Source organism: Lampris incognitus, chromosome 2, assembly GCF_029633865.1.
Source record: "Lampris incognitus isolate fLamInc1 chromosome 2, fLamInc1.hap2, whole genome shotgun sequence".
Lineage (NCBI taxonomy): Eukaryota > Metazoa > Chordata > Actinopteri > Lampriformes > Lampridae > Lampris > Lampris incognitus.
Genome location: NC_079212.1, coordinates 114,671,937 through 114,694,687, shown reverse-complemented (window position 1 = coordinate 114,694,687; position 22,751 = coordinate 114,671,937). Strand labels below are relative to the sequence as shown.

Below are 22,751 nucleotides of genomic sequence, written 5' to 3'. Positions count from 1 at the left end.
ATTTGTCTGACTTGTCAAGAAAAGTTGCGGTATTCAAGGAATACAATAGCAACCGACACTTTTACACCAAGCATGCTAACTACGCTAGTAACTTGTCAACCCAAGAAAGGGCGAGTACAGCTTCAAGGTTAGCAGCCAATTTACAGGCTCAGCAAAACGTTTCAGCGAATTCAGGGGCAGCCGCGGGAACCGTTTCAGCTGCGACGCGAACCCGTAGCTCCCGTACCGCTGGCGACAACGTTAACCAGTCAACTGAAAGATCTGATCCGATAGCCAAGGACTAAGCCAGTCTACTTGTAATGTCTCTAGAAGTGTCTGCTCAACATAAATAATATTTTCCCAATAGAATGAGCTAACTCCGTGAGTTCTTTTTAACAAGTGTAACTTTTACTGCTACTCGGCATGTTTTTATCCAGCACACTCTATTTCCGTCTACCTCAACAACTAACTGACATGCGCACTTCACGTCATGGTAATAGACTACAACACTGACACATACTGGTCATATGACTTTCACCTATCACATCTCCCCCCTTAAGATGATTTCTCCAAACTAGAATAACAACATTCTTTCTTGTACTAACACTTTAACAAAAATAGCAAAGACACCAAATATCACTGTCAAATGCACTCTATTTAACAAATTAACCCTCAACTGAGCATTCTAAATAAACAACTGAACCATTTTCATATTATTGCTACATTACACCTGTCATACCCCCCCCCTTTCAAAAAATATAATCCCACAGTCCATAAATCCACACGCCTCACAAATCCAGCTTTATAGCTGGTTTATTCACTCTCCCTGAGCGAGTGACATTTGTCCCCCGTGCAAGATTAACTGGTGTCTTTGGAGCTGGGGTGACCTCAGTGTCTCCATCCTCTTCCGGATCGACCCAGTCAGGACCCTTGCTGATGGATGTGGGTGTTTTGGGTGTGGCCAACAGATGACGCCTGTTCCCTCTGCATGTCTCACCTTGAGCTGTGTCCACTATGTAAGACCTGGGAGTGGAGCTGGGACTGTGGACGACAGCTGGCATTGTCCATTGTTTTTGTCCGTCCAATTTTGTGAGCAGTGTCCCCTGGGCTCAGTGGGGGCAGAATCCTCGCTCCATTCCTGTGGTATGCCTGCTTCTGTTTAGCTGTGGCATCGGCCTTTTTAATTTCATCTTCGTCGGGCCAGTTTGGTTTCAGATTCTCCTGCAGATAGGGTAAAGTGGTCCTGAGTTTCCTACCCATAAACAGTTCGGCTGGACTGGCTCCGGTAGAAGCTGAGGGTGTGGCTCTGTACGTTACAGAGCGAGGAGGGGGTCTTCCTGTCTTAGTATCCCTTTCGCTATCTGGACAGCCCTCTTTGTGTGTCCATTGCTCTGAGGGTAGTGTGGGCTTGACGTTACATGGACAAAATCATAGTCCTCACTAAACTTCCTCATCTCTGCTGAAGCTAGTTGGGGCCCATTATCGCTCACTAACACTTCAGTGATGCCATATCTTGCAAATATAGCTTTCAGTTTAGCCACTACCTGACTGCTAGTAGTTGTTGGCAGATTTAGGATCTCCAGGTATCTAGAGTAATAGTCAGACACTATCAAGTAGTTTTGCTTTTTAAACTCACATAGGTCTATGGCAATTTTCTGTAACGTGCATGGATAAGTAGACACGTTGGTCTTTGACTAACGGGTCGGGCCCTTTAGTCGACTGGTTAACGTTATCGCTTGCGGAGTGGGAAATACGAGTTCGGTTCCCGGGCTATCCCCCCCCCCGAATTCACTACAATATAAAGAAATACATCATATCACTGAACGACCTGCATGGAGAATTCTGTCGTCAATTCTCCGATTTTGAAAAGATTAAGAAGTCACTGCAGCTAGTTTCATGTCCCCTGTCACTCGACTATTAGACAGCACCACAGGAACTGCAGTTGGAGCTAGTTGATCTCCAGTGCGACTCTGTCTTGAAAGAGAAGTTCAACTCCACCAAACTGGATGACTTTTATGCCTCACTGAACGAGACCAAATTTCCAAACATCCAACAGATGGTACAGAAGATGCTGGTGTTATTTGGCTCTACCTATGTGTGTGAGCAAACGTTCAGTGTGATGAACATCAACAAAGCATGTCACAGAGCCCAGCTTACTGATGAACACTTGAGCTCTGTCCTGCGAATTGCCACAACAAAATTCACACTGGACTTTGATGCGCTCGCAAAAAAGGGTGACCAGCAACACTGTTCTAATTAAATCAAGCACTCGGAGTGAGTTTATTTTCATTACTTTTTCAGAAATAGATTTCACGTTCATGTAATTTATGCAAGTTAATCCCCCCCCCCCCCGCCCCATCAACTAGTATTAGTGGCCCGTCTTTCAATTTCTAAAACCTAGTGTGGCCCTTGAGCCAAAAAGTTTGCCCACCCTGATATAGGGCCTACTCATACAAAACCAAGTGTAGCCGGTCTAGGCCTGTCCCTGCTGATGGCCCGCACTACGGCTCTGCATTGTGTAAAGATGATAGGACTCTGAAGTTTCACTTCATCCAAATTGGTGGCATATTTATTCCTCTCCACAGGTGGCTGTTAGCAGACCGTGGAAGGAGAGTGCAGACTCTGCTGATGACATCATCACAGGTATAACAGGTATATGGTGATAAGACTCCAAAATAAGAAATAAAATAACAAAATGCTCCCCAAACTATTTACTGTTGAAAACGTTACAAAATAATATGATAAAAATAATAATAAAACACGAGGGATTTTTGGTGGAATGAATTTTACTTTTACTTTTTTTTATCTGCTACATTCACCCCTCCTGAATTACACCAAAATCCTGATTGAGTATCTGACAGGATAAGACATCTGCAACAGGGACAACTAACATTCCATTAAAACTGGCACAGGGACACCCTAAGAATGCTATCTTTATATTCAGCTGTATAAACTATCTGGTAAACAGGTTCAGAGAAATCAAAAGGGTGATCAAGCCTCAGTTTCTCATAGAACAGTATGGTGCCGTGTACACCAAACCACTCAACCTACTCGAGTCCCAACTCATACTCGTAAGCACATAGACACACTACTTACATTATCACACCAATGCCAGTAAAACTAAAAGAAACAAAACAACCTCTCTAAAACAGAGTAAGAAGAGACTGGGGATTTCTTACTGATTTGAGTTTGCAAACCCCCTAATGCTGAATGGCTTCTGAGCCATGGTCTCTACCAGATGGTTGACCTTAACAACCCTACCAGCACATGACCTGACTCCACTTTATGTGTCTGCTAGTGTGTGCGCTTGGCTGTCCCGGTTCTATTCTTAGTCAACTGTTGATACTGTGTCTGGAATAAGAGTTGGGTCATGGTCTCTGTCAACTGCTGGTGCTGCAGCTAAACTGTCACAGTCTGTGAGACTGTCAACATTAGTCTGAAGTCTGAGGGAATTCTGAATTTCACTATCTTTGTCACAATTCTCTGCTGTTGACTTCAGCTGATACCCGACATGACTGAGTCTGTTCTGTATCAACATCATCCCAGGATTTATGACTGATAGTGTCTCCTGTTCCACTCAATATCAAAGCACTTGTCCTGTCCTCTGAATCCTGCACCTCCAAAGAGTTGATGAAATCCACCTTCATATGAGGCTTGTCCTCTGAATCATCAAGAATGCACTGAATTTTGGCCATGTCTCCATCAGCGGACTCTATGGGCAGCATAAGATTGCGATGTACTACTTTTGTGTTCCCTCTGTCATCTTCCAACTTGTATATGTTTGTGGGTTTTTGTCCATAACTGTATACACTGTTGCTTCCCACTTGTCTGCAAGTTTCTTCTTTCCTCTCCCACCTTTGTTGGCGAGGAGTACTCTGTCCCTTTTATTCAGATAAGTTCCCTCGACTTTTTGATTGTAACCTCTGGCTTGTTTGTCCTGTTCTTTGATGGCATGTTTCTGAGCAATGTTTGCCGCCTCCTGGAGGTGGGATATAAGCGTTTTCACATAGCTGCCATATTCAACAACCACTGGGCCCTGTAACACCTGTTTGAACATCAGATCCACAGGATGTCTTGGGACGCAACCAAACATGAGGTGGAAAGGAGCGTATCCAGTCATCTCATGTACTGTTACATTATATGCAAATGTCAGCGTTTGTATTTGTTGGGGCCACTTGGCCTTCTCTCTCAGTGGCACCAAACGAAGCATACTCTCCAGAGTCCTGTTAAATCTTTTAGTTCCTCCTTTCCCCATGGGATGGTATGCGCTAGTGTGTGATTTAGAAACTCCTGATAGCCTAAGTAGTTTTACAATGACCTCACTCTCAAAACTGGCCCCTTGATCTGTATGAATACACTCTGGAAATTCATACACACAAAAGATGTTATTCCATAACTTCTTAGCAACTTGCTTCACCGTTTGATTTGTGTTTGTTTACTTGGATGACATTCTCGTGGCCAGCGCATCCGTGGAGGAGCACCTGACGCAGCTCCGGCAGTTGTTCGAGCGGCTCAGTGCGCATGGACTCATAGTCAACCCAGCCAAGTGCCAGTTTGGCCTGTCGTCCATCGACTTCCTCGGCCACCGCATCTCCCCGCAAGGAGCCATTCCGCTCCCTGCCAGAGTGGACGCCGTCACCAGTTTTCCACGCCCCCGCACTGTGAAGTCCCTGCAGGAGTTCTTAAAGTATTTAAAGTTTAAACATTTCAAACGTCACAGAATTTAAAACGACTTCCCCTGAAACTAAACTAAGATATTGATATTATATTAATTTCTGGTGTTAGGTGATGTTAGCTAATTTGCGATTGTTGCTCAGACATGTTGATAATTAAACAACTTTAATGTTGGTGAAAATTCCTCTCAAAAGCAAATGAAGACGTCTGATCCTTTTTAAAGAAGAACCAAAGTGTCAGTAACAGTTTACACATGATTAACTAAGAATGTTCTGTAATTAATCCAAATATTAATCTTTGATATTAGTGTGAGAATTATTTACAATTTAATGCCAACCCGTCCTTTTCCATTAGTGGCTCAAGAGCAGAGTTATTATGTGACATTAATGTGCTGCTACTTGTGTTGTAGTAAGACATGAGTATTATTTATAAGCTAAACTAGTCACAGTTTGTCCAACTGATTTGTTTGACTATCAGGCATCATTTTATTCTGAAAATCCTGTCCGCTGCAGCCTGAGCGGCACAGAGACACACAGACTGGCGTGCTGCAGCCTCTCAGGTGAGCTCTGATGTCATAGTGAAAGATCTGAGATCTTAGTTCAGGAGTTGAATGAAAGAAAAATAATACAACGTTTTTGAGATAGTGTGAGCATCACTGTGGGTCTGTGTCATGAAATACACAAACTGAAAGCCAGAATCTCTGGTGAGGTTAGAAAAGCTCACAGCAGCTGTTACAGAGCAGCAGATTACCTACAGGTTTCTATGCATTTATGTTTTTATAACATTTCATGTGACAGAAGTTATGTTATTTTTAAATATTAAGTGTGGTCTCAGATTTAAGTATTCTATCAAAATAAAATGTAAAAATCAGAGAAAAAGCCATGATAATTATTTAATATGCAGGTCAGCACATGCATATTCATTAGTGAATATGTTGCAAGTGAGACTCTTTATGTGCCTGGAAGAGAAAAGAGACAGAGAGCAGTTAAGTTAAAACCAAACCTACACCCACAGGACCATTAAGCATGTATTTAAATAATATAAATAATAATTTTCTATCCATACAGAGGAGGCCTACTTTAAATATATTCAAATTATAAGGTATCTTTGAGTAAACTCCGAGTATCATTGAAGTATCTCGAGGCTGGAGGCAAAGTGTCCTCTTTTTTTTGGAACGCAAAATATGGTCACCCTAAGCTAGCTAGTTGAATCCCTGCAAATTTCAGCAGCTATACTGACACTTGTTTTTTTTAGTCTTAGTTCAGGACCCATTATTCATAAAGCTTTTCTCTTAGGCCATCACTAAGAGTACTTATACATTGCACTAAAAGTTTTTAGTTTTTTCTTAAGAGTAATTCATTCATTTCTTAAGAGTAGTAATTCACTTCATATAATTTACTGTTGTTTTTTCTGGTTGTTATGAGCTCTCCACTTCCATGGAAATACATTTGGAATATTCAAAAAAGTGACATTCATGAGCTTGGTGTTTTACTGTAAAACAGATTGTAACCTGACATCAACCCTGTCGTTTGTATTCACAATGAACATGTATATGGGCTTACTGCGCATATTAAGTGACACTCCTGTTCTCGTTCAGGTCACAAGTTCTACCTGCACTAAAAAATGATGAATTAAATAAATATTTTTATTTGTATGAATTTATGTGTCATTTATCAGATCAGACCCCCGTCCCCACCCCAACCAAACCCCCACCACCGCCGCCGCCAAAATCTCACTCTGAACTCAGTTCAAAACTTGAGAGCCCTGAGGCAGAGATTTTAGAGTGCTGACGTAGGCACTGCTTGGGGTTTCCGGGGAGCCATGTTTGCAGCAGCCTCGCGGTTAGCTGGTTGCCACGAGGGATTGTGCTGTATCGGTGTTGTTATGCGTGGCGAGTAAACGGATTTGACTCGACTCGGTCTCTCCGTCTCCTCATTCCTGCACTCCCACAATAGAGATCCTTTGTCCCGTGAATTCACTGTAATGCCCTCAGGCCGGCCGCCGGCGCTATAAAGCGCCCCCTAGGAAAACGAATCGCTATTCTAGGTCCTTCATTCCTTCTGCTATCAGGCTGTTAAATGCCGAGAGTAGTCATTTTAAATAAATGCTTTATATTGTTTTGAACCCCAATAGTTGGTTTATACTCTTGTCTGTTTTTTTGCATGGCTTGTGGGCCTGTACGTTCACTGAATGTAGTGGGGGGATGTAACGTGCAATGCATCTTAGAATGCTCCATTTATTATATTATTTAACTTGTATGAATTTTTACCCTTCGCCTGGTCCTCGTGTGAGTCCGCATGCAAGGCCACACGAGGGTGACAGTGTGCATCTCTTGCCCATGTACTGATCTGTCTATTGTCTCTGACATACTGATGATTGCCACTTGTCTGTGAGTTTGTGTAAGGTCTGGGTAGATTGTAAAACTGAATTGCTCTTCTGGGATAAATAAAGTTGTCTGAATATGAATCTGAATATATATAGTATGTGTTCTAGTTTGGATATATGTGTTCTTGTAGTTTTTGGATATGTGTTTTTGTCTTTGTGTTGCACTGCTGTGGGCTGGGGGAAATTATATTTCGTTTCATCTTATGTACACAAGTACATGAAGTGAAATGACAAAGAAAGTGTTCCTAACTCCTGACTTCCTGATTTGATCCTCGGTATTGAGGGTGTACACCCGTCATCTTCCATGAGATCAAACTTTAACATTTTGGACATGACTTCTACCTTTGCCGTATCCACAGCGACCCTTACCCTTACCATCTATGATCTGGCCCAGAAACTTGACCGACACTCGCATCAGATGGCACGTCTTAGGACTTAACTTGAGATTGTGGTCTCGCAGTCGCTGGAAGATGATCTCCAGTTTCTGTATGGCCTCCTCCTCAGTTGATGCAAAAAACGAGCAAGTCGTCCAAATAACATAACAGGCTGCTGAAGTTCAGATCTCCAAATATACTCAGCATCATGTGTATGAACAAGGCAGGACTATTGCAAAGTCATTGCAGCATCCTGTTATACTCGTGTAGGCCTATTGTTATTTGTCCGTCGCAGCGACGAGGACCATGTAGTCATCCTGTGATGGATGACTGATGACTTGCGCAATGATTAAAATGAGGAAGAGTTGTGCATCATCAACCCCACTCTCGTCCGAGACCACCTACTACGAGTGGCAAGACGACTGGCAATGGAGACGGATGCAAATTTTTCCTCAGGGTTTCTTCCCGAAGCCGAGTCAAACCCCCAAACAACAACACATCCCAACATGAACCAAACATTTGAACACATAAATTAAAACAATTGCAACCCGAATATTAACAGCGCCATGAGCCCCTGCATTCCCCCAGCGCAGAGCCACCGACAGTCATAGCGACGGTCGCTACAATACTATTGTAACGTGCATGGATAAATTCGCTACACTATGTATAGCCTTTCACAGCAGTTGTGTTAAGGTGTTTTTTGCTATACTGTATAAACAGTGGAATTTGTTCCCCGTGTCATCTCATCAGACTGTCTAAAAAAATAGTAAAAGTGCACGTTTATTGGTTTTATTTTGAAGCTACACTTTTCATTTTGTCACCGGAAGTGATCATTTTCATTCGCTCTCACTGTCATCGTTAGCAATGCATGTAAGCGGTCCGCAGGGTCTCTCGATTTAACCTGCTTCTTACACTTACCCGGCGCTTCTGGACTTCACATATTTTCTTTTTGGCATATTGGACTCAGGGTGACTGACGATGTCGCACATTTGGGTCTTGAGCAAAGGATCCAGCCTCGGTAGTACACGTTCGCTTCTCAGCCGTGTTAGCTTATGCTGACACCGTCACGGTACAAAGCGTCATTCACTTAGCAGGTAACTTCATCTAAACCTTGTTTTTGACGTTGTGCACAGTATTACCCGTCACACGTCCAGACAACGTGCGGTTTAAATGCCCGCCTTTTAAAGTGGTGCCCAAAACAAAGGATGTATAATATTCACAAAGCTAACCCTGTTTGATGAAGCGCTTCATCGGCTAACGTAGTGCGAGCTTTATTAGTTTCGCTGGCTTGCGCATGAAGCAAGAATGATAAAAAGATGTGTATTGTTTCCTATTAAACATGTGCATCGTTAGGCTGTTTAAGCCTGCGGATTTTGAGAGAATTGCTTTTTTGTGCACCTCAAAATTTGGCTATCCAACATTTAAAGCAAAGTAGGTGTCTCTCTTCAGCGGATATGCGGATGTGGTTAAAAAAAAGAATCAGTTTCAAATTTGAATTCATTTATTGTTTTTTGTTATTGTTTTGTTTTTCAACTCCAGGCGCAGCACCATGAACCTGCTTCGCCTCGTGTGCCGTCATAAAACAGCCCTGGTCATTGGGAGCATTTGCGGCTTCGCTATTGTCCTCATCTTTCTGGCTAAATGTACCTCTGAGACCCTTACACAGGGCCAGCATGGTCTTCCGGGCCTAGCCCCTCGTGTCCATGCCTTTCAACCCCGTCCAGAGTACCATGACCCACCCCCCCGTCTCAAGGATTTGTCAGCCTTTTTAGTGGTCCTCATCACAACTGGTCCTAAGTACACAGAGCGCAGGAGCATCATCCGCAGTACCTGGTTGGCTAAGAGGGAATCAGATGTTCTGGCCATGTTTGTGGTTGGAACTGAGGGACTTTCAAATGAGGACCTTCAGAACCTCAACACAGAGCAGGGACGTCACAAGGACCTGCTCTTGTTGCCTGAGCTGCGGGACTCATATGAAAATTTAACGCTCAAGCTGCTGCACATGTACTCCTGGCTGGACCAAAACGTGGACTTTAAATTTGTCCTCAAGGCAGACGATGACACCTTCGCTCGCTTGGACCTCCTGAAAGATGAACTGAAGGGAAAAGACCCCAGTCGGTTATATTGGGGCTTCTTCTCAGGCAGGGGACGAGTGAAATCAGCCGGGAAATGGCGAGAAAGTGCTTGGGAGCTTTGTGACTACTACCTACCCTATGCACTGGGCGGTGGCTACATCCTCTCAGCTGACCTAGTGCACTATGTGCACCTCAATACTGGCTACTTAAAGACATGGCAGAGTGAGGATGTGTCACTGGGAGCCTGGCTGGCCCCAGTTGATGTGCGGCGGACACATGACCCACGTTTTGACACAGAGTACAAGTCGCGTGGCTGCAGTAACAAGTACTTGGTGACACACAAGCAGAGCTTGGAGGACATGCTGGAAAAACACCAAACTCTGCAGCGCGACGGCAGGCTCTGCAAGGAGGAGGTCAAACTGCGGTTGTCCTATGTGTATGACTGGAGTGTCCCACCATCACAGTGCTGCCAAAGGAAGGATGGCATCCCCTAGTCTCTTGATGTATTTTGATCTTTATTATCCCTTTTTTGGCCTTGTTTTGTGGAACCATGGTTGTGTATGTGCTCTCCTTATCATCAGTCAACAATGTTAGTGGCCAGATCCTTTCCTCTGCCTGTGGTCTATCTGCGTTAATTGGAGCTTTTAAAACACTGACAGATGTATAGGTACACCATGTCAGGTGGCCCTTTGCCATGTTTAGAGGTCGACAATGGAGGGTAAATTGATACTTGTCTGTCAAATATCTGTTGTCTGTCAGGATTCTAACATTTGTTTCTGTAATGTCTGTTTTTTTTTTGTTGTATTTATTGTTAATTTATTCTGGACCTGAGACAAAAACGCACACCCGTTCTGTGGTTGAACACAAGCACAGTGGAAGTAGTTGTTGCTTGAAAGCTGACTTTTTTAATTTATTAACATGTTGGGACAGTAGCAGTTACAAAACAGTTCTCACAAAACTAACAGAATATGAATGATCGTTTTAAATGCAAAGCCTCTGTTTAAGCTCAGTCGTATAGAGGATGTGAGACAATGGAGTGGTTACCAGGAACAAGGCGGAAATATGCAATGTTCTGCAGGCAGCTTTTGTCTTTGATGCTAATCTCATGCAGGGAGTAAACAGTTAGACATTGAGAGTCATGGTCAATTTTTTGTGTGTTTTTCCTTTCCAAACGTAGTAATTTTGATTAGACGTTATTTGTGAATGCTTGTCCCACCATAATGCAGATTCCTAAAGAGGAACCTAATATAGCCTACCAGCTGGCACTTGGTCACTTTTTTCAACAAGCGATGTATTTTTAATGTCCCTAAAAAAAAAAAATTGCTCAATTATTTTTCCTTCCATTAAGTTCTCAAGTTTAGTCTTGCCCTGCATTGTCAATAGCCATATCCCACAACTTTGAGATTTGTACAACAGCTGGGACCAGCAGGTATCCTGAGAACTGGTTGAATATTTGCAGATGCTGCATAGAAAAGCCGCTTTTATGCTCATCTTCATGACTGATGCTTTCCTTTTTCTATAGTGAACAGGTTTCAGTGTTTGTTTCCAAATGGTCCACTGCCTGAATGTTTTATTAAATGTTTTTATTTATCTTAATGCACTCTAACTTGTATTTTCATCTTTTAGGTTTTTTCGGAAACCCTTTAAATTTTTAGAGGCAACGTTATATTGCATTTTTAAGGATAATCTGACTAAATGTTGTGGAGGGGCATTATATATTTGACTCAATGTCATACGAAAAGTAGTGTCTCATCAACGGGGCTTGATCAAATACTCTTCAATATTACAGAATAGAATATCTTGCTCTCTAATCACAGCCAGCCATATGTTGTCGAGATAATAGTTATATAAAGATGGGGGACTGTTGATTTGATGTCATTACACATCCCCTAGTGCAACCAGTATAGAAAAAAAAAATTTTTTTTTTTAAGAAATACTTGGGTCATATTGCTCATCGAAATGTTCTGGGAACACAACTCAAAACAATACCAAGCTAAGAGGCTAAAATGTTTAAACTACTGGTCATTTTTGTTACCTGTGCTGATTTGAACGTCACTTTTGATATAGGACTTGTGTTTGTTGGTTGTTTTAGTCTCAAATCAAATCTATTTACTGACCAATTACAAGATGTAGGGACCCAGTAAAAGGTAATCGGTCTTTCCCTTGGTGACCGACTGGCGGCTTCATCCTGCTCTTGGTAAAGAAAACGATGCAACAACGCAAATCCTGCTCTTGAAAGCCTCTGCTTGTCTAAGATGCTCCTCCTGATAACCAAGTCACATCAAAACATGAAATGGATTCATCTGTACTCCCTGCCATTGTGAGAAAGTGTGGCCTTTATATTGCTTTTTGCTGAGAGAAACAGCTAGATATGCCTCAGGTTTCTTCTCACGTGAACAAACTCTGGAATAATCTGCAGCTTTTCTCTCTTCTTCGGCTCATCAAGTTCATACTGCAAGAAAAAAAAACCTCATTATCTGGCATCCTTCTTGAAAATAAACCATTAAATGTCCCGGCTCTCTTGGATGCTTGAAAAGTAGATGAAATTATTTCAAATGCACTGTTTCCCTAGTTGTGTACCTTTTCCTTCTTTGTTTCCAGTGAATGTACTCGTGGGTTTACAGAGCTTACGGCTTCTCTGCTGCCTCTTGTGTATCTTTGACTCAAAGTCGGAGGACGGCTATAGTGTCTCCTCCACCTTTCTGCATTGCTCCTTCCGCCTGTGTTCCATGACTCGCTGCAGCTACGGCTTCTCTCTAGGCAGTATACCACTGCTGACATATCGAGACAGAAAACATTTTCTAGGAAGGCAGCTGGAAGCTTTTCAGGTTTTTTAGTAACCAGACAATTTCTGATTATACAGGAACGTTCTTATGAAAAAGAGCAAGTCCTTTTATTGGCATACAACAAATATTGATCAGACATGGGGTTTCTGAGACATAATGGGCAAAGAAAAATGTACTACTTTTTATAGTGTGCAACTAAATGGAGAGATGCGATTACGATGCTTTATCACGGCTAGAGTCTCCCGCACGAGATGGTGAGATCACTGGGTCCCCTGTAGAGAGGATTACTGCTGATCGGTACCAAGGTGTTGTGCTTCTGACTTGATCAGTGTTAAACATCACCTAAGTACACTGCTTATCCTAATCTGATGCACCACTGGGAGTGAGTTGAGCTAGTGTAAACCTGACTGGGGAGAATGTGGCCTGGATGACAGGTGCTTGGAACATTCCTACCAATACGTCGTCTCACAGTAGACAGAAGTCCCGTCAGATTTTTTGAGATCACCTAATGGTAAGATTTGTATTTGTAGTTGAATCCATTGCTAATTTGTTGGTTGATAAACTGTTTTGGTGATGCCATGTATCTGACAGCACAGTCAAAGGGTTATGTTTTGGGAATGATTTTAGCATATCTCCCAGTAACTACAGTTGAAATCTTCAGAGTTAGTATACTTCACATACGATTAATATCCACATACGAATAACAGCTGATCGTTGCCCTTGAACTATGTCTAACAAGAAAAATTAATCTACAGCTCTGTTTCAAATTTGTTTCCAGATGGGCTTCTGTAACTACTGTACTTTGATGCTGCAACACGTAATTTAATATTGGCAAGTGACATCTTCATTAGATGCACTGGGTGAAAAAAAAACACTCTTGCCTTTTTTTACCTATAGTTATCCATGGAAAATAATTTGAGAGCTAATTGTGCTCACTCAGGAATATCCTGCTTTACCGTCACGTACCAACTGCCTAGTACATCCATCAGTACTCTACCGATGGCCATCCAACAGCTATGCTGAAAATTTGGGGTAAAATACATTTTTCAGAGAACACCATTTGTTTTTTTTTATCATACTTTCCCAGGCAACCCAGCACCGTGCCTAATCTAATGACCATTTCCCTTTAGCTTCCAGGCTACTGTTGTCCTTTGATTTGCCTCACAGTGTTATTGGCAAAAGTTTGTGTGCATGAAACCATGAGAACACAAGTGTCTCCTCACCATCTGTGGCTGAATAGCAGCTCTCGGTGAAGGGCTTGATGTTGGTGAGATGCCAGCCTCTTGGGCTTTATAAGGTCACCATCCTGCTGTTGTTGGCTCTCACTCACCAGGCAAGATAGGCCCATCCGCCAGCGATGCCTCTCAGTCATGCAGAGACACCTTCCAGTGCACACAATCACATATCCTTTCAATGCATTTACCAGAAAAGGAAAAAAAAAGTTTACCTCACCAATCAAAAGCAAGGGGTTCCAAAAATGCATTGGTTACAACCAGGATATGTGACTGCTCTAGAAAAATGGGCATGATAAATGTGTGATTCTAATTGTTTCTACGAGGAATTGTGTCATTCTCCAACATCTATTGGGTCCCCATATGACTAAGGTAGCTGTGTTTTCATGAGCTTTGGTCCAAGACCAAATGCAAAAATTCTAATGTGCCTTCTTGAGTGAAAATTTTGAACAACCTTACTCTGCCAAGTACTTGCTATAATCCAGTTTGCCAAGATCTCCAACGCCGCAGGATTTGTTTGTGCATTATGATTTTCTCTTGCCTCTCTCATTTTTTTTGATCCATTTCCTGTGATACCCAAATAGAGTGGTCAATAAATTTTAACATACCATTTTCAAAATACCTTTTAATGAAAAATGTTAATTATATACACACCCACACACACACACACACACACACACACACACACACACACACACACACACACACACACATATATATATATATATATATTAAAGAACTTAACTTAGATCTGTTATTAGAAACAATCAAAAAAGGATTTGGATAACTAACATTTTGATGCCCTAATTCATGCTAATGTTGATGCTCATTGATAAAAGATTTTCTCAAATTGTACTTGTCAGACAAAAAGGATTTCCTTATCATCTAATGCATACAAATGTATCTAACTTTGTGTAAGAGAACCCTTTTGTATTGTTCTCAGTCCTTGACTTTTACTGAAGTGGTGTCATTAAGCATTTCAAAAGGTAATTAAAAGTGAAATTAAAGAAAAAATAATAATTGGAGCAATGTTTGATTTAGCCGAAGGTTTGAAGATGTCGCCAACAGTCTGAAGGAATTGTGCGGACTAGAGAGAGTTAATGTTTAATATAATGACTCAATTTTTAAGTCTTCAAATGATAAAATTATATCTCCTTAGACAACACCTTCTCCAGAAAAAATTAACATTTTTATGTATTTTGTATTTTCCAATGCCTTTGTGTTATTTAGGCCAGTTGACCTCATTAGTAATTTTACAGGGATTTTTAGGATATTGGAAGTGATGGACTGACAGCCTGTCCAGGGTGTCTCCCCACCTGCTGCCCAATGACTGCTGGGAGAGGCTCCAGTATCCCCGCGACCCTGAGAGCAGGATGAGTGGTTTGGATAATGGATGGATGGATGGATGGAAGTTGCCTGTTCTGAGCATCATGTCAGATACAGTGAATTATAAAGATTACACACTGATAATGTCAATGCATTTATTTTATTGAGCAACTGTGTATATCGCCACTCTTTCTGCCTCAATATATGCTTTGCTGGTATTTCACAGACAGTGTCATCAAATCAGTGGCATCAGTGGAAAGAGTTTAAGGTTAGAACTGCCTTAACTGGTGATATAAATTATTTGTTCTTGTGTTAAAAAGCAATGCAGCGAGATTGTTTGTTCATATGCATATGTCCTGTATTTAAAAGCATCAAACTTCAACATCAGCCAACAAAGTTCCCCATAACGGTAGTCAATTTCATATTACACAGCTACAAACAAAAACCTATCTGTGTGCAGCAGTACAGATGCATTGCTGAAGAGCTTTTTGTACCCACATACAGGCTGAGAGAGGCAAGCTGAAGTGTTCCCACTGAGACATGCAGAACCTAAAATCCAGCAGAAGCACAGACAAGCTGCAGTTGCGGTAAAGTTGAGCAGGTGTGTTCTGCAATCCTGTGGTCAAATCTTATTAGCGGTCTAATCAACTCTTGTGTATTCTATCTCTCAGCAAAGAAGTACAACATATGGAGGGAGTAGGATAACACAGCATAAATGGAAATTAAAATCTATTTGATGCTTGGTCCGTATTGGACAAACATTGCCTCTAAATCTCACTGTACCCTGAAGACATGCCGATACTCTAATCCTCTATTATTTCTAGGTTATTTTAGATATACTTGAAGATTCTGCCCACATCATTTCAGCCTCTGCTTTAAATAACGAGGCAACCTAGACCATCCCTGTTTGGGGCCTGTCTAAGCATGAATGAAATGATGCGAGCATGTTTGAAGGACCGCTATGAAAGCTAGAGCCCCACCCTGACAGAGGAAACACCAAAAAGCCACATGGGAGCTGAACTAATGCTAACATGGCCCCACTATGACTCTGAAAGGGGCTCTTCTAATAAATATACTGTAACATAATGTTTTTGGTCAAGTCACCGCATTACAAATTAAATTCTTATGTAGCTGGTGAAAAAAATAGTGAGGCGAAAAGTTTTATTTAAAAAAAAAACACAAAAACACGAATACGTTTCTGAATTGCATTGCCCTCCCAAATTGTAGATGTTTGAATTTAAAAGTTAAATGTTCTTTCAGTCTAATAAATAAAATTATTTTGAAGGGTAAGCTGAAAGACAGGAAGTTGCTGATAATTTCCAGTGGTGGGCAGCAGAGTGGTCACGCAACAACCCGGATGCCAATTGCAATCAAATGTAAACGAAGAAGAATCAAAACTGGCGAAACCGGAAATGTCATCCATTAGTTGGCGATCCATACTGACCCGGGAGACAGAGTAGAGGGTACCAGCTTCACTTCAAAACATTAACATGAATTTTTAATAGTCAGGAAGAAACACTCACACAACAAGGACGAACACCAACCTGCGAATATGACAAATGGTATGTTTATGGGTTTCCGATACTAGTTAAGAGACTAAACGTAGGCTCGGCGACTTCTTTGGTGGCTAACGTTAGCATGGGAACTGACTTGTAGACGTGGCTCAGGGACTGTTTAGTTAACTGGCTGTATTATTGGTACTCGACAATGCTGTAACGTCAGTAGATTGTTAAAGCACTTTACGATACGATGTTACAGTGTTAGTAATTTGAGACGTCGAGCTCTGAAGAAGTGGTGGTCTGGCGAAAATTTTTGCTCGCTTCACATCACAAAATTGTTGAATTTAACGTTCGCTAAAGCTACCATTTTCTACTGTCAATTCACAACACGGTAAACAGAAAGGAGTAAAATTGTCGAAACAGACTGATCTTGCGTTTGTGTGTAAGCGGCACACTATCTTCGGAGCTGTCTTGTTTCTTTGAGCCGTCTTGTTTTTCTGCCCGTTTCCTGTCGTCATGGTTGCATTAGCGTTGAATGGCTATTGCTAGCAGAGACGACGTACAGCCTTTAAATAAAAGTGTAATATGCGTTTCTTTTCACAAGTGCATAGTTAGAATATTTCCCTTTGTGCTTGATATTGAAAGACCCGGGATTTACCTCATGGATTGGTCTCTTGCAAATCATTAATGTATCCGGGTATTTTATGGAAAAAGTTAATTAGGTTACCAGGGTTCACAATGTGTGTGTCAATGTCATTTGAACCCTTTATATACTCGTTTTGTTTGTTAATAGCAGATCCCCGACCATGGATTTCATGTAGACACACTGATGTGTTACAGCTGCTAGGGGGGTGGGGGCAAACTTTCAGTGGCCCACGCATCAGGATAGCATGCCAAATTAGATGCATTACTAGTTGGGGGCCCTACATCATACTTTGTAAGGGGACCCCGGTTTTCCAGCAGCACCCCGGGCACCATGAGCAGTAGACCACCTCTACATAACTTTCTAAAGGCAGACAGCTCTGCGCTTGGCCAAGTTGGAAAACAATTGAGGGTTTGCCGTACAGTACAGCAGAGTAAGAAGTCCTTGAGTTTCCTATTTTTCTAACAAAGAGTGGTTGGATTGTTAAAAGGTCCGATTCAGACAACTTTATTTATCCCAGAAGGGCAATTCAGTTCCACAATCTACCCAGACCATACACAACACACACAGACAAGCAGCAATCAGCAGTATGCCACAGGGGTGGGCAATCTTATCGAGAAAGGGCTGGTCTGGGTGCAGGTCTTTGTTCCAACCAAGCAGTTACACACCTGTGTCTCCTAATCAAGTTCCTCAGCAAAGACTCTACTGGTTGATTAGTGGGATCAGGTGTGCAACTGCTTGGTTGGAACAAAAACCTGCATCCACGCCGGCCCTTTTTGGATAAGATTACCCACCCCTGGATCAGCACATGGGCAAGAGATGCACACTGTCAGCCTCGTGTGGCCATGCATGCAGACTCAGATGAGGACCAGGCGAAGGATAAAAATTCACAAAAGTTAAAAGAATAGAATAAATATTTGGTATATATACCAAGTTCAGTTATACCAAGTCCAGTTGCACTTGATTCAGTTCCTTTGGATAACCATGACCTGGATGAATGAGAACATTCACAGACAAATAGAATAGATAAATAAATGAAGCATCCTAAGATGCATTGCACGTTACATTCCAGTACAACATTAAGTGAACATACAGGCCCACAAGCCATGTGGAAAACAGATATGGTATACACCAACTATTGGGGTTTAAAACAAAATAAATTATTCATTTAAACTGACTACTCTCGGTATTTAACAGCTTGATAGCAGAAGGAATGAAGAACTTAGAATAGCGATTTGTTGTCCTTTGCGGCGCTTTATAACGCCGGACTGAGGGCATTATCGTGAATTCACTGGACAGGACGTGGTCCATTGAATTCAGTCAACCCAATAGCATTCTTTTTGTTATGAGGTATTGATTTACAGTATTTTTTAAAAATTATTTTCTTGGTAGCCGTTCTAAGCTACTATATTCATAGTGATGCCGCTTTTTGATCCTTTGATGTCAGCGCTTCCTATCATTATGAAGCAAAATTCACCAAGCGTTGGATTGTTCACCCACTAATAGTGAATGTGAGCAGGGTTTAGACTGTCATGAGACAGGTTAGTTTTACTCTACTGATAGATTGTTGCAATAGTAATCCTGCTCAGTACGAAAGGTTCAGGCATTTGGTATGTGTGCTTGGCTGAGGAGCAAATGGTGCAAGGCTACCATCTGTGGGATTATGAATGAATGCCTCTTAAGTCAGAATCCCCGCTAGACACAATGATATCATGGTGCCGCGGCCTTCATTTGGACCGGGATAGCCAGCTTCAGTCTGTGAGCAGGGCAATTCGTGACGGGTTTGGTGTGCAGCCGGACGGCGGTCACCCATCTCTTGACTCGCAACGCGTGTTTGTGGAGAAAAGGGTGCTAAATCACCTGTCGATGACCTTAAAATTAAGACTGTCCTCCCTAACCAGAACAAATCTCATGCAATTTTTAAATGAAATATGTCAGTCAAGAATAGTTACAATTGTCATGCTTTAATAATAGTTACAAGGACATTCCATGTAAACAACAATATAACACATAGCTCAGGCACATAAGTGTCACTTGCTTTAAAGCATCGACATATTTCTCTGAACAATACACAGGATGTACCATAAAAAGCTAAACTCATGAGGAGAAAAATACATCTTCACAAAACAGTGAACACACATTAAAGCTTTGGCTGAAGGTTTAAAGTTTGTTTGAGAAATCATAAACCATCATAAACTCAAACTAACATTTCACTCCCTGAAATCTTATGTCCATGCAATCTGAAAACAAGAAAAAAAAATGGACACAAGCGTAGCTAAAGACAGTACAGTACAGGACATGTAACTATCTATCTGGCATACATGTTAAAAATAAATAATCCTTTCAATGAATCATCCTTTTCATGATTTAAACTAATGGTAACTGTACAGTGGCAAAGTAACAGTGATGCAACCAAAACAAAATGATATATTTTCAAGTGTAAAAAAACTAAATCTTAGCGATACTCTTAACAGATGCTGAATTTTTTTAAGTTATATGCATGTGGCGGTGGAAGACATTACACATTTGACCTGTGTGTGACATGGTGGAGAGTTGGCAATCCCATGATGCAGTGGGATTTGGGGATGCATTTTTTTGTTTTATTTTTATTTTTTATTGCTTTTATTGTTGTTTTTTTATTGAGTCATTCTGAGATAGATATTGAGAATGACATACTCTGCTGTATGAAAAATCAAGTTTATTATTTAGGTTTATTAATTGAGCATTAGAGAGGGCATGGAATTATAAGGTTAACTTGCTCCTACTCCTTTTCGGACATATATTTATTGGATTCTCTATTGAGAATCCTTTTGTTTAATTATTCTTGTTTTATTTTTATCATTTGTTGGTTTTTTAAAAATGTATGCTTGGTCATTTTTCTTTTATTTTGCATGTTCGAAATAAAGACATTTGATTTGATTTGATTTGGTTAACCACTGGTTGTGCACAATGGGCAGGAGGCTACTGATGCTGCACTGTTTCCAGAAAACATTCAGTCAGAGGAATTGTTACTGCTTAAACGAAGTGTAGGAAGGCTGGCCATATCGTATGATAAGTATTCCCTTCTTTTTCTACAGTGTACTCTTTCGACGGCATCCTGGTGTTTGGGCTGCTTTTCATTTGCACATGTGCATACTTCAAAAAGGTGCCTCGCCTTAACAGCTGGCTACTCTCTGAAAAGAAAGGAATATGGGGGGTCTTCTATAAAGGTATGCTTAACATCTTATAACAATGTCATAACTTGGCACATAACTATGACCGCTACCCAAAATAAATCCCGAGATATTCAAAAATGAAATGCTTTGCTTTTACAATGACATTTTTTGGTCAGTGTGCTATTCAAAAATGCTTTATTTTATTTCCGCCGGTCAATATTTGTGATAAAAACAAATGTTGTTTTTTTTACAACATTTAAGAACACTTCTCAAACTACAACAAATGAATAAAGCCAATTTAAGGTATCACACAAATAAGTGAGGATGTTGTCACTCTTTTAAGGGGAGGGATTTCTCCACAGAAATAAAAGCACAGATTCTTCTACCTGACATCAGAATGAAGGAGGCCAAGTGGATATGCAGCAAAACGTTTTCAGATTTCTGTTCCCATTCCAATTGAGAGTATCATTTCCTTGTGTGAACCCTTAGCTGTCTGGATGATTGAGAAGAATTTACAGATATTTAGGTATATTACAAGGTAAACACAACAGAGACAGAATAGAACATAGGGCAGTTAAGTACCAGGATTGTTATTAAGGCTTAAAAAAGTGCCCTTCTTCTAAGATGGTCCTGGGGAAAATGTTACTCTTTAGAAGAGTGCATGTAGCAATCGACCATTCATAATAAAGAGGATGCAGAATTTTACACTAGAGATTGGAGATCCTACTCTGCATTATCATCTGCCTGCCAAAGATAATGCATTGAGTCTTCACTTTGCCTTAGTTCTGCAAAATACTAAAAAACAAAAACAGTGCTTGAAACCGGTACATATACCCACTAGTCATACACATGGTTTTCCTTTTTTTTAATAGATACAGAAAATGCTGTAGGTTACCATCTATTGAATACAGCATCTTAACATTGTTGTCGAGACAAAATATGTTGCCCCATCCCTTCAAATTTTTTCATAGTGTCATATTCAGCTCAATGTGCAATTAAAGGAGTATTGTTTTTTGAACAATATAGCTAAAAGTTTGAACATGCGTTTTAGTTCTTTGGTTTTAAATTTGTGGATTTTTTTTTGTGACAAGATTTAACAAAGTGCTAACATCACCAATATGTTGTTTGCCACCCCCGTTCTGTGTTTCACATTTTGTGTTTAACTATATTGACTTATCCTCTATCTCATCTCAGCTGCAGTGATTGGGACACGACTTCACATTGCTGTGGCAATATCCTGCTTGGTGATGGCTTTCTATTTGGTCTTCTTAAAATGAGAGCGTCAGCCTGGGCAGGACTGGATGGTTATAAGCTGGGGATGGACTTTTCTGAATGGTCATGGACTAAATCTCACTATGGACACCACTTGATAATGTGACCAAGGAAGCCCCACTGCCCGCTGGACCTATTCGAAAGACATGACAGTGCTGTCCCCTTTTGGTGACTGGGTTTATGACTTCTCTTCTCCCATGTCGGTGCACATTGGACATGAAATTCATAATGAATTTGCCCAACAGATAAGATTAAAGAGAAGGGCCCGATCACACTATGATTTTAAGATTTTGTCGGTTGGATAGTCAACATTTCATTTCTTTCCTGTCTAGTTATTTTTGGAGGGCATAAAACATGCAAAGGAAAAGTCTTACTGGGGTCAAAATCTGTGGTAACACTTTATTTGAAGGGGTGTGCATAAGACTGACATGACATCTGTCATGAACATGAAGGACTCTACGAATGTTTGACCATTGTCATTAAGTGTCATTCGGTCAATTAGTTCATTTTTATTGCAAAGTTGACATCGTTTGAGATGTGTGTTTTTGAGCTACAGACACAAAATTTATCAAATTGAGCAGCTCGGTCTCACTCACTATAACAAAGACATCTCAAACAATGTCAACTTTGCATTAAAAATGACATAATTGACCGAATTAATGAAAACAGTCATAAACATTAATAAAGATTCCTTCGTGTTCATCACAGGTGTTATGCCATGGTTATGACAATGTCATGTCAGTCTTATGCACACCCCTTCATATGAAGTGTGACCAAATTGGCATACTACCTTAATCCTGTATAGAAACTAAGAGCAACATCACTGTATATATTTGAAAGGTGTGACCAACAGAGATTTACCAGAGTTTAAGTGTGATTAGATTAAATATGGTCAATACTGCTTGGTCCCAGCTATGCTTTTTTCCTGTATCAATCCCTTCAGTTGAGGAGGAAAAAGAAACAAAGCTAATATATAAAAGTTTTCTTGTCTACACTTTATATTTTCCTTTGTATTTCTATTTTCTTTAACTTTTTGTAACTGTGCTTTCAGCTTTTTCAAGTGCTGGGATTTTTTTCAGCTTTGAATGACACATTTTACGCTGGTGCACAATGTATTTACACTGGCACAATGCATTCAGCTGTATACTGGACAACATTTTAACATTTTAGATGTATGTATGGTCACTGTAAGACTGTTGAAGAAAAACTGCACAGTGTTACATGGAGAATACTGCAATAATAGTCTTGAGAACCATATCAAAATATATTAGACGCGGAATTGGGTAACTGTACGTTTTCTGCCTGGCGTTTTAAATGCAACACTAAGTGGAAGTGACGCTAATCGTATTGT

General features: G+C 40.8%; 2 protein-coding genes across 2 annotated transcripts; both read left to right on the top strand.

Annotated features, from left to right (window-relative positions):
- Nucleotides 1-8,275: 8,275 nt before the first annotated feature.
- Nucleotides 8,276-11,079, top strand: b3galt6 (UDP-Gal:betaGal beta 1,3-galactosyltransferase polypeptide 6). The gene is made up of 2 exons (XM_056275010.1): nt 8,276-8,506; nt 8,952-11,079. The coding sequence occupies exon 2, from the start codon at nt 8,962-8,964 to the stop codon at nt 9,979-9,981; it is 1,020 nt and encodes a 339-aa protein (XP_056130985.1). The 5' UTR covers nt 8,276-8,506; nt 8,952-8,961; the 3' UTR covers nt 9,982-11,079.
- A 5,186-nt stretch (nt 11,080-16,265) lies between these two features.
- On the top strand, nt 16,266-22,394 carry tmem167b (transmembrane protein 167B). The gene is made up of 3 exons (XM_056274425.1): nt 16,266-16,393; nt 20,051-20,182; nt 21,323-22,394. Exons 1-3 carry the CDS (start codon nt 16,384-16,386, stop codon nt 21,403-21,405), a joined length of 225 nt encoding a protein of 74 aa, XP_056130400.1. The 5' UTR covers nt 16,266-16,383; the 3' UTR covers nt 21,406-22,394.
- Nucleotides 22,395-22,751: the final 357 nt, after the last annotated feature.